Source organism: Cyclopterus lumpus, chromosome 25 (genome assembly GCF_009769545.1).
Source record: "Cyclopterus lumpus isolate fCycLum1 chromosome 25, fCycLum1.pri, whole genome shotgun sequence".
NCBI lineage: Eukaryota > Metazoa > Chordata > Actinopteri > Perciformes > Cyclopteridae > Cyclopterus > Cyclopterus lumpus.
Window position 1 is genome coordinate 12,135,347 of NC_046990.1, and position 13,287 is coordinate 12,148,633.

At 41.5% G+C, this 13,287-nt stretch overlaps 1 protein-coding gene across 2 annotated transcripts; it reads left to right on the forward strand.

The window, feature by feature from the left end:
- Window positions 1–3,594: 3,594 nt before the first annotated feature.
- Window positions 3,595–9,175, forward strand: LOC117728130. Of its 2 annotated transcripts, XM_034528873.1 has the most exons (6): window positions 3,595–3,653; window positions 4,600–4,711; window positions 5,169–5,211; window positions 5,363–5,395; window positions 5,758–5,790; window positions 7,179–9,175. In XM_034528873.1, exons 1-6 carry the CDS (start codon window positions 3,610–3,612, stop codon window positions 7,532–7,534), a joined length of 621 nt encoding a protein of 206 aa, XP_034384764.1. In that variant the 5' UTR covers window positions 3,595–3,609; the 3' UTR covers window positions 7,535–9,175. The 2 variants fall into 2 exon arrangements, with proteins under 2 accessions (XP_034384764.1, XP_034384765.1); XM_034528874.1 differs by lacking the exon at window positions 5,758–5,790.
- Window positions 9,176–13,287: the final 4,112 nt, after the last annotated feature.

Below are 13,287 nucleotides of genomic sequence, written 5' to 3' on the forward strand. Positions count from 1 at the left end.
AGACCAACAAACAAACAAAAACACACAGACCAACAAACAAACAAACTAAAACACACACAGACCAACAAACAAACAAAAACACACAGACCAACAAACAAACTAAAACACACACAGACCAACAAACAAACTAAAACACACACAGACCAACAAACAAACTAAAACACACACAGACCAACAAACAAACAAACAAAAACACACACAGACAAACAAACAAACAAACTAAAACACACACAACACAGGAACACCTTGTGGCCTCTGAGCCCAGGAGAGTGACGACTCCGAGGTGGCCTCGGCGTGCCTGAAAAACCTGGCTTGTCATGGTTGTTGGCAAACGTCCGGCAGCCTCAAGAGAAATAAAAGATGATGCTTTGAAATCTCAATTGTATCCATTTACAGAGTTGTGCAGCTAAATATTAACATTGAGGCATAGGCATGAATATCAGTTCACTTCCATCGTCATGTTTCTTTTTATATTTTACCTGGGCCGTTCTTTGCTGACACGTTGTCCCAGGATGTTGCAGGAACCATGGAAACCCTTTATGACAATACAATTATTCCATATTTTCACTGTGTAACATTGATGTTATTTTATTCACCTTTCACAATAGTCTTAAAATGATAACCGACATAATTAAGAGTTATTTGTGGTATCAGAACTGTGATGCTGAAAAGGGAAGCCAGTCATGATGTTGTTTGGATTGTTTGCTCATCCACTCATTCTTCTTGTCACTTTTAACCGCATGAGTTGAGGAAAGAAAATCACCTTTGTGGGGGAGGATCCACCCACAACCACCAGCAAAAACCCAGGGGATTCCCATGATGCCTCTGAACACACATTCCTGTGCACATAACTTGAATGAAGGCAGCAACTGTAGCTAGACTGTATCTGCATGCACATGTCAAAAAGGGGTTAAAAGAACAGAAGAACAGTCTAAAACTCTAAATGAATTATACCTAAAGATGTTGTATTCAAAGCCTAACGCTTCCCATTGTTGCATTTTTAATACTATGTATAATGTTGTGGAGAAATACTGCAGTGTTTCAATGAAGAACACAATTACAACCGTTCTGTGGGACTGAACCGAGTGACACGCCGTTCTTGTTGGGAGTTGAACTTTGACGTGATGACTAATGACCTAAAACTAAAGAACTACTTAAATGTCTCTAGTTCTTTATTTCTCACCGCATTGACTCACAGAATCAAAGCTTGGTTTAACCTCCATTCTTATTTACTGACCTCTCGCACCTGAGTGGAAATGATGTGGAGACACGAGAAAAGAACAATTCACACTCGTATCAAACAATGGAACTCATTATTAAAGTTAAGATGGACTGAAGGCAACAAGTTTGTTCCCTTTGTTGTTTTGAGTGGGGACAGCACCCACCAGTCATGATGAGTGTGTGTGTGTGTGTGTGTGTGTGTGCTTGACAGAGATCTGGTAGGAGAAAGTAGCTGTTGCATACTCCCAGAGAACATCTACTGGTTCACTGGGGCTGTCCCATGGAGCATGAAACCAAAACCAGTCCAGTGAAATGGAAACAGGACCCCTCACTCTCGACCTCAAAATGTTTTCAAAACCCAAATGCAACTCTCACTTCTGTCTTTACCAACATTTCTCATCCTGATGTTTACGTCCACATGTGACACGCTGTCACGTTGTTCCTCTTACCAGTAACACATTTCACAGGTATGGAATTAACTTGTTGTGATGCTGCTCAAAGGGACACCCCCGATCTAAACTACCCATGTTCCCTCTTACCTGTAGCCTCTTACCTGTAGTGTTCCCTCTTACCAGGTTCCCTCTTACCTGTTCCCTCTTAGCTGTTCCCTCTTACCAGGTTCCCTCTTACCTGTAGCCTCTTACCTGTTCCCTCTTACCTGTAGCCTCTTACCTGTAGTGTTCCCTCTTACCTGTAGCCTCTTACCTGTAGTGTTCCCTCTTACCTGTAGCCTCTTACCTGTTCCCTCTTACCTGTAGCCTCTTACCTGTAGTGTTCCCTCTTACCTGTAGCCTCTTACCTGTAGTGTTCCCTCTTACCTGTTCCCTCTTACCAGGTTCCCTCTTCCCTGTTCCCTCTTACCTGTAGCCTCTTACCTGTAGTGTTCCCTCTTCCCTGTTCCCTCTTCCCTGTTCCCTCTTACCTGTAGCCTCTTACCTGTAGTGTTCCCTCTTACCTGTAGCCTCTTACCTGTAGTGTTCCCTCTTACCAGGTTCCCTCTTACCAGGTTCCCTCTTCCCTGTTCCCTCTTACCTGTAGCCTCTTACCTGTAGTGTTCCCTCTTCCCTGTTCCCTCTTCCCTGTAGCCTCTTACCTGTAGTGTTCCCTCTTACCTGTAGCCTCTTACCTGTAGTGTTCCCTCTTCCCTGTTCCCTCTTCCCTGTTCCCTCTTACCTGTTCCCTCTTACCTGTAGCCTCTTACCTGTAGTGTTCCCTCTTACCTGTAGCCTCTTACCTGTAGTGTTCCCTCTTCCCTGTTCCCTCTTCCCTGTTCCCTCTTACCTGTAGCCTCTTACCTGTAGTGTTCCCTCTTACCTGTAGCCTCTTACCTGTAGTGTTCCCTCTTACCAGGTTCCCTCTTCCCTGTTCCCTCTTACCTGTAGCCTCTTACCTGTAGTGTTCCCTCTTCCCTGTTCCCTCTTCCCTGTTCCCTCTTACCTGTTCCCTCTTACCTGTAGCCTCTTACCTGTAGTGTTCCCTCTTACCTGTAGCCTCTTACCTGTAGTGTTCCCTCTTCCCTGTTCCCTCTTCCCTGTTCCCTCTTACCTGTTCCCTCTTACCTGTAGCCTCTTACCTGTAGTGTTCCCTCTTACCTGTAGCCTCTTACCTGTAGTGTTCCCTCTTCCCTGTTCCCTCTTCCCTGTTCCCTCTTACCTGTTCCCTCTTACCTGTAGCCTCTTACCTGTAGTGCTATAATGAGATTCTCCACAGACCTGGTTGTGACCACTTTCCCGTCTCTGGCTTATTAATAAATGTGTGTTTTGGGTTTGTTTGAGCGTCCCAAGCCGAGTGCCATACGGTCCTCTTATAATCCAGAGAAGGCAGATATAAATAGCACTACAGGTAAGAGGACACATGTGCATTTCCTTTCGTATATACTCAATTGTTTTCCCAATTCTGTTGTACTGATTGCTGGTATGATTATGTTTAGAAGCGTCAAGGTGTCACTCAAGTGTACTTCCTCCTCACACATGAGCTCAATTTAGATCAGATGCATGTTGTAAAGAAAAAGTCCCCTAAAGTGACCTACAGGTAATCACACTCCACCCACAACACACATTACAGTCAATGAGGGGCCGCACCGCAGACCTATTGATGTGTCACTAACAACGCTGGATATCTTCACATCTTATTCCACATACCCAAACTTGTTAAAAATAAATATATATATATATTTTTGACTTTTTTTAAATGATCACATTAAAGGCATTTGAAGCTGTCCATTTATTTCCACATACAAGTTGTACTATCTGAAAGTAAAATGTGGTTTCATTCACCAGCTGTGAAACAGTGTTTCTTAGTCCCGCCCCCCTGGCCATGCTGCTCTATTGCAATGCCCCCTCCCTCCCCCCTCCTGTCTCTACAGATGTCATCTTCCCTGCATCGCCCATGTCAACCGGACCTGTCTCTCAAAGAGGAGCAACACACACTGGGTGAGTGCATTTAGTTTCTCTCTTAAATGTGTGTCAGCACATTGTTTTAAAGTACAATGGCCTTCATGATAGTTGTCAGTGCAGATGTCAAATGCACCGTTCATATGACAGCAGAACATTGAACAAGATGTGTTGGGGTATTGTTTGGAATCACTGAGTAGTTCACTTGAATAGTGCTGCGCCTTTATAGGACCCTCAAATGAGGACGTGGTGTAGAATCATAGTTACATGAAAGATGCTGCTGTTTACTATCATTTAAATGGTAGTAGATGGTTCTCCACTAAAGACCCTGAGACGTGCTATTCAGATATATGGTTTGATCTTATTCATCATAGAAGTAAACATTTGAATGTTAGTATATGTGTTAGTTTCCATAACAATATGAGAGACTAACTCACGATGAGTGTTCAGACCAGTATGCTACTGGGAATGACTCGTAGACCATTGTAACGTTCCTGTTTCAAGGTTTAGAGTTTGATTGACAGCCCCTTGAAATACAATTGTGAGTCACTGGTATTTTAAGCAGCCTCTGAGTCATAAATACAATCAACATTCCAGAGAAAGCAGCAGCATGAGCCGAGGACACATTTACCCATAATGCAGTGGGTGCAATACAGCTAATCTGATACTTGTGACAAAAAAAAGCTAATTTTAGACTTAGTGGGTTTTTTTGCATCTTTTTTTACAACCTGTGTTGTATTTTATGAGCTTTGACCTTTATTGTTGTTATCATTCTCAAAATAGAGATACAAATAGCTACTCATAACATCATCATACATTTTTCATGTAATATATTCAGTACCTCAAGTACTTAAATGTATTGTTTTCACCAAGGAAACAAGGACATATGTTGGTATTACATTAAGCCTCCAGGGAAGGAATTGAAATAAGTGTAATCTCCTCAAATATGACAAATAAATAATGTGTTTTTGTGTGTATTTAACAGAATGGAGGGACAATCAAAGTACCTGCTGCTGCAGGTGTGGTGTGGCATGCTCACTGTGGCCATGCTGGTTATGGCTGCCCTTCTCATTTCAATCAAACCAAGGTCAACTGAGGTCAGTGTCACATTCACATTGATATTCACCTCTCCGGTGGCTGTTTGAGGTGTCAGCAGTTACCTGAATGACTGAATACTGATGAAGACTACGATGTCGGACTGCAGTGTTTCTCTTACAGCTGATACGTCATTACATTGGATCTCTATTTCAATAAGACCTGTTTCCACAAGTTAAGTCCAGACTTACGGCCTTTAGGAAGCGACAGGATCTGAGCTATGTTTAATAAAAAGAATGAATTATTATTATTATTATTATGTTTGACCGACTCAATGCAGGACAATCCCACTTCAGGGGTGGATGTGCAATATAATGCAATTTAATACAAACATCACCATAAACTACAACCAAGAAAAGTATGAATCAACACCTCTTTAACACAAAGTTGTATTTGACTCTGGCTTCCGTCATATTATAATAATATTATTATTTTTGATGGTCTGTTTTCCATCTTTAGGAAGAAGTCTCAACACCGAAGCCAGTCAATGTCATCCCAACAGGTACGTTGACGAGATGTCAAACTGTTCACTTCAAGCAGTACCTTTTAAAGTAACCTCATCATTTTAAGATTATTTTAATAAAAACAATATAAAAGAAACTCCACATTTACATGAATCAAACTGGATTTAATTCAAATCTTTTCTCTTACAGTCAACAGTATTGTGGCTCCCTTACAGTCAATAGGTAAGTTATATATGATTGTATTACCAATATCTCAAACCTTTAAAGGTGTGGAGGATGTCGGGGCACCTAGTGGTGAGATTGTAGATTGCAAAAGGCCCTTTCTAGATCCAGCGTTTGGTTTGTCCAATCTGGGCTACTGTAGAAACATATGTAGATACAAATAGCTCCGTATAAGGTCATGAAACACAACGAGGTCATTGTACACTAAAGAACACACGCTTAATAATATTACATTACATTTCTGCAGAAACAAATGTTACACACTGTTCTTTCAAGAAGAAATTACAAGACATCAATGGGAGAGTAAAATATACTGTGAACACTTCCACAGCTATTCACTCTACAACTATGTGGTTTTTCAGGATCCTCTCTCTCATACATCCAGCTAACCAAGAGTAAGTACACTTAATATCGAGCTTCATTATCATCGCTTCTTCTTGTGTGTTAATCATATGCATTTTGATTAGTATATATGGTCAGGTATATATTTTTAGATGGCATGTGTCAACGTTACTTCTTTACTGTCTTTGGTTGTATTTTTACGAGCAAATCTAAAATGTTTTGGTTGCGTTTTATTTTAAAGTATCAGCGCTCCATCTTCTATTTCTCAGTTGAGTTATTTTCCACCCTGAAGAACTGGTCAAGCGTAAACAATGAGATGTCAGGCTGAGACATTTTCAGCTTTCTGAAAGTCAACAGTCTGTGTCGGGTTCTGTTGTCAGCGCTTCTTTCTCGAGCTGTCATCTTGCTCTGACTTTCACACGGAGAAAAGTAAATCATGGAAAGAGACGCTACTGTCTTGCCCGAAGAAGTCTCAACTGATGAAGATGCAAGATGGCCTGACTCTCTCTCGCTGAGCCTCTACACATGTGATGCCCTCCGAGGCGGAGCAACCAGTCCAGACGTGAAGCTTTATGGGAGCTGCTGGAAGTCATTCTGAGAAACGTGGGAAGTGTTTCAGTGAAGCAGACAAGGACGCGGCATATTGAGGGGAAGTGGCTGCACCAGAGAGTAAACAACTAAATAACTGCCTTTTTTTTTTTTTTACAGTTAAAATTGACAGGGATAATTAACATTATTTGACATTTCTGTCCATGTGCCACGTTACTTTCCTGAAAACACATTTTCTTAACCAGCGATTTGATCCGACATGAACAAACAGTTTTCTGCCAATGTTACGAAAGTGTTTGTTATTTAACATGAAAGATTCATGTATTTCTGTTTGTCTTCTGTTTTTCTCATTGGTTTAAAATGGGGTTCAGGCGATGTCATATCTTCCATTTGTACATACAAAGTCTACTTTTCCACTCCGAAAATTAAAGTGTGCGGAGTATTTGTCCCTCTTCAGTTGAACAACTGTTATATCTAATATATAAATGTGAACTCTTCATACACAATGCATCCACCTGCTCACAGACTGAGGTAACAGCTCTTGTGTTTCTTCATGCGATGTGAATCTCCCACCGCGCTGCCTCTTTCCTGTGAAGTGGGTTCCTAAAACCTCAACAAACCTGAAGCGGAGCTGTCGTGGGCTGCACCGACAGCCTGCAGCAACACACATCACAGTTTGTCAGAGCATAGTAGTCTGCCCACATGTAAGGAGCCATTCTAAGGCTAAGCTGACTTTATTCAAGTCAAGGTGAACGTTTCATCATCATCCTCTGCAGATAATAGAACGTCACTCCGTGCCAAAGAGCTCTCGTATGTCAACGCTTTAAGTTTCATGAGGTGAAATGTTTGTTCAGCTGAGCGACTAAAGCAAAGTTTGCCAAATGTCTTGCAGCTCTGGGGAAACCCTCTTGGCAAAGCCCAACCCCCGGATGTCCCTCCTGCTCCCTGGACCTGCGCAACAACTCCATCCACTGCAGCAAGAGCAGCCTCTACTTCATCTACGCCCAGGTCGCCTTCAGCAACCTTGAGAAAAGTCACACCAAGTCGGTGATTTTGAAAAAGAATCAAACATTTGGGAGAGCCCTTAAGATCCTGGTGGAGGGGACCTTCCCACCCACAACAAAGGGCTCTGTGTGGGTGGCCAGTGTTGTCAGCCTCTCAGACGGAGACACTGTCAGCTTAGACATCAAGGGTGATTTTCTAACACACAGTTGGTCCACATTCTGGGGCGCCTATGAGCTTCATTAGCACGCCAGCGCTCCAGGAAGTGTTACTGTACATATGGGTTGGCATTAGCAGGCCAGTGAGTAACATTTTGGCAGGGTAGTAAATCATGGAACACTAAAATGCTCCGGGGAAGAAAGGTTATCACCACAGATTGTGCTGACCTTTTCATAAAAAGCTCACATCCTCACATCTCAAAGGTCAAAATATCTTGGCACAACGAAATACTGTATCATTCCAACCTTAGCGAAACCTCCTCATTTAATTAATTCACGGGTGTTTGGTGGTCTTGTAAAATCTTAAGCTAACTGCATTGTACTTTAACGTAAGCTGTGACTGACTGGGGCATGGCAAATGAAAAAGTAATACAAAATATATATATTTTGGAACCATTGAGTTAATTTACTGACTTTTTATTTGTACTGAGAGCCACCAGCTGACCACATGGTGGTGCCACCTTCCCCTAAATAAGAGGGAGTCTCTCTATTGCCACAGATAACCAGCCACAGCCTGAGAACATTGTAGTCATCGATCACTTAAAAATATAACTACGCAAACCAAAGAATGCCTGAGGAATCGTATTGTTAAAAAGCCTGCCAGCACAAAGTGTGTCCTCCTCATTGTTCTCGTGCTAACGGTGTACACACCTACTGCACATTACGTGACGCTGTACAACTTTAATTAGGAGTTGCGTTGAGCAGACAGGAGCAACAGGTGCAGAACAGGAAGCCACATATTTGGTGCAACATCAGTCACACTTTCCCCTTTGCAGAACATCTTTGAACTCAAAACACCCTCTGATCAGACTCCCTCTAATGCAATAAGAGCAACAACTTCCCTTGGGCTCAATGCTGAGTGCACATAAACCAGTGGAACATGATGTTAATGGTGAGTCTGTCTGACCGTAGCACTCCGGCCCTTCAACTAGATACTAATTAAGCCGCTGATAAGGCTCTGGACAGACATACACAGCAATTCACTGTTTATTAGTAGATTTTAAGCAGCTTGATTGTGATTTATTTGCTGAACTGAACACGATTACTTCATACAGCCAACATTGAGACCTTCAAAAAAGCCCATGAGCCTCGAACCCCTTTGACCCCAATTAAATAGGTCAAATGTTTATACTTCTTTATGCAGGACAACTCTGCATTATTATAGACAAGGAGACTACAGCCATGCTAGCTGCTCTTTTCTTAAGCACAGTGGTCCAATATAACCTCTTTGTTGCCCAAAAAATATCAACAATGGAACAAATAAAGTAGTGTACGTCCATACGAAGTGTCTGTAATCTCAATTTAAAGCTAAGTATTGAGTAAAGTGTTAAGTGTGTGTTTGCTGGTTAGCCCCTAAATTCAAAGTACAATCTGGGGATGATGGGAATATCAGATATGTGGAGGTGGAATAATATAAAGAGTTAAAGGGCCACCAAAGTTGTTATTACATCCTAAGGGGAACATGAATGTCTATAACACATTTAATGACGATACATCTAAAACTACAAAGCAACCTCATAGTGGTGCAACAGGAAGAGTCTGGGGATCGGTAGGATTCATCCTCTGGGAACAATGAATGTATGTGTGTATGGTTCAAATTGTATTGTAATAAATCAAGTCTGTGTTGATATATTTCATAAAGGCCATTACTAGAGCTCTAATTCTAGCCTTAACTCTGCTGAACACTGAATCTAATGTCCTCCCTTTCTAATATAGATTCAGTGTCCGGGGGACAAAACGTCCTCAGAGAACCATGAACACTCACTCACGTGCAGCATTTGACCTCAGAACGGGTTACACTTTACTTTACTGTGTAAATTCACTCACTTTGTTGTCGTCACTTTATAAATAGGATTTCCTTGACAATGTGACGTCACAAACATGCCCTTTGTGTGAGGCCCACTCTTGGTCCTCATTGTTACCTCCACTTTGAGAGCAGGATTGAGAGAAAGAGAGAAGCTGACATCACCTCCAAGTATCTCAGGCTGCCGACTTCCTCACATTGTCCACAACACGTGGTCCTTTGTTCTCTTCTTCCTTTGTCGTTCTGCAGGGATTGTTTGTCAGGCTTGTAAAAATCTATTTCTTAGCCGGGACACAAGATGACATTTTGAGTGTTCTCGTCTACGTGTATCTGGTTCAGCCAAAAAAAGACAGAGTAAAAAACATAATCAAACAAAAAACAACGTGGAGACAGGATGATAAAACAATGTAATGTGAGGGAGATTAGCATAACATAATGGCCTGTGATGGTGGACTGTGTATTCAAACATTTCTTCCACTGTTCTGAACACTCAGCAGAGGTTCCTTTTTATTCATTTTAAGGGTTTGTAATCCATAATGCTCAATGTGCAGGGCTAACAGCGCTAACATTGGCTACAGTGCAGCCTGAGCTAACAGCGCTAGCATTGGCTACAGTGCTGCCTGAGCTAACAGCGCTAGCATTGGCTACAGTGCTGCCTGAGCTAACAGCGCTAGCATTGGCTACAGTGCTGCCTGAGCTAACAGTGCTAGCATTGGCTACAGTGCTGCCTGAGCTAACAGCGCTAGCATTGGCTACAGTGCTGCCTGAGCTAACAGCGCTAGCATTGGCTACAGTGCTGCCTGAGCTAACAGCGCTAACAGCGCTAGCATTGGCTACAGTGCTGCCTGAGCTAACAGCGCTAACAGCGCTAACATTGGCTACAGTGCTGCCTGAGCTAAGCGCTTACCTGGGACCAGACCTTATATGGGCGCTACGTTTCCTCCAGGACGCTGTCGGTAACCAGCTGTAACCGCCGTATGAGCGCAGTGCAGACCAGTGCCCGTGAGCTATAGCTGGTGGGGCACACTTCCATGCAATACCATGCAATAACATGCACTAACATGCACGAACATGCACTAAAACGCACGGCTATGTCATCAAAGCAGAGAAGCTTGGATGCAACACACACAACTTAATTCTCTGCTCAGCCCGACATTAATCCACTATATCTTCACATCTCTATTAATGCTCTGAATGTTGAATAGAGAACATTAAATATTATTCACAAATCGTACAAGTGTCAAAGATAAACATACACATTCAGTGTACTTTATTATATGTTTTATATATTATTATAATATATATACATTATTATTAACATATTAATGTGTAAGCAGCATTTAATGCTGGTTTCATGCTGTATTTTAATTTATAAGAACGTCTCATGAGCTCACAATGATGATTAAACTATCTACATCAAGTCATTTCATCAGTGTCCTCAGGTAATATTGAAAGTTAACACACAGATTGTGTGCGTGTAGACATTTCCTCATATGTCCCTCACACTTCCTGCCTCATTGCCAACTCCATTCGATATTATGAGCTATATGAGAATATGTATTGCATGCATTACTACGGAAGAAGGGGGGGAATATCTTTCATCACGTCTTTCCAGTGACAATATTTCGTCAACCATCAGACTTTAAGTCATGATCACAGGATCTACTTCCTGTTTTCCAGTGGGGTTTTTCTGTATTTTTGTTTGGCTTGTGTGTGTTATTGAGCCAACTGTCCATCATGTTGATAGACTACTAGGGGAAAGTGTTGCTGTACTTTTAGAGTTCCCAGTCTGAGGAAGGAGGAATAATTGTGGATGAAGTTACACTCATTTGGGCTACAGCAAAAACAGAATAAACAAACTTTCTGGCCAAAAATATCAACAATCGTGGGAGGAATTGACTAACAAACATAAAATTTGTGAAATGCCCTTAAGATTAGAGAAGTGGACCTCGGACTGAAATGTGACATTTGAATCCCTGAGAACAGGGTTCGCACTGACTGCATCTGTAACCACATTGTATTGGTGGTTGAAAGGCGAAGCAGCGTTCTAGTTTCTGTGCTTCCTGAATACTTAAAGCTTGTATTGTCTTTTAAACCCATTGGATGTATGTATGTTTTAATGTATATATGCTATTGTAAAGCACTTATAAACTGACAGTGATGTCGACCTATGCTTTATCATGGTCTCCTCCTGGTTGAGGGTTACCTGAGGTGAGATAGCCATACAACACCACCTGAGCTAAACTAGCATGCTAACCCACTCCTCACAAAGCGGAGCATTTAGCGGCTAAACAGTCAGACATTTCCTTCTGGATTTGGCTCAAATTGGGGCTAAAAGGAGAGTGAATGCTTCCAAATGAATGCAAAGTTATTGTTGCTGTGTCTGTGGGATGTGTAATGTTAGGCCGCTATTTGCTAATAACATCCCCTTATTATAATAAGATGTAACAGCTGTTGTTTACTGCTTGTTGCACTGTCCCAACTGGACAAGATGAGTCAATGTATCTATAAAGGCTAAATGGACAACATTCATATTTGTTAAGTATGTTGAGAGACTGAGGCTGCAATTAATGATTATGTGACTAAAAACATATTGTTTTGTCAGTCAAAAAGTTATTCAGTTTAATATGGAGTAAAAAACCACATGTTTAAGAGGATGAAAACAGCATTTTACACAATTTCTGCATCAACAATTTGGTGATTTGTGGCTGATCGTTGCAGCTCTGCTCTTTGAACTTTATTTTTCTCTTTGTTTTGGTAATATTATGCTCTCCAAAGTTGGGCTGAGCTATTATCACAGCACAAAGCCAACAGGGTAACATAATCAGATTATTTTAATGTGGAGGTTAAACTGAAAGTGAGAGCACCCATGCACAATAATGTATTAATGCACCGAAAAGTGTGTGTGCGTGTGTGCCTGTGTGCGTGTGTGTGTGTGTGTGTGTGTGCGTGTGTGCGTGTGTGCACGCTCATCTATAAGCACTTTAGGTCAAAGTTGAGGCAGGAAGTTAATCTGTGAAGGGAGTTTACCTTCATTTTTTACCTTTCAGTTTGACTATCCTGCGTTTTATTCTTGAATTCTACCCCCGTCTCTATTCAAGAGATGTTTCTCAGAAATTAACTTGTTAAATACAGTATTATTATTATTACAGATAATAAATAATAAGATAAAGTATTGAAACAAATACCTCAATTGTAATGAAGCAGAATAATTTAACTTTTGTTTATATATTCAAACAAATCTGCACTTTAAAGCGCATTTCAAGCGAAAAGAGTACAATGTTCATACAATAAAATAAAATAAATCACATAGATCAACAATAAAATGTTGATAACACAAATGAGAATAAAATAAACATTAAAATGATAATAGAATAAGAACAAATAATAAAACAACAAAGATTAGAAAACCCTACATAAAGTCATCAGGCTACTTTCTCCACACACACACACACACACACACACACACACACAACACACACACACACACATGTAATCTTTAATTGTATTACACATGCTCACACACAATCTCTTCTAACCTCGGTGCTAATCTTGAAGCCCATTTCTCCCACTAAACCCAACAAATGTGTTTCTTATCAATTTGTTTATTTTAAAAGAAAGTTTGACAAACTCCCTGAGTTTAAAAACAGATCATGTTATGATTATGGCAGACAGAACATGTAACATCCCAGATAATAATCGTATCTTATCTATTGGGTTTCTGAGAGATGGAGGAGGTGAAACAGCTTCTGGAGCCCACCAGAAGACACAGCTAGTGGCAGCGGAAGCCACCGTGCATGTGGTGAAACCTCACTCTGGCCCAGTTTAGTGTAGTTCCCTCACACATCAACAGCTCCCTCTGAGCCCACACAGCAACACGCACGGCAACACGCACGGCAACACGCACGGCAACTCGCACGGCAACACGCACGGCAACACGCACGGCAACTCGCACGGCAACACGCACGGCAACACGC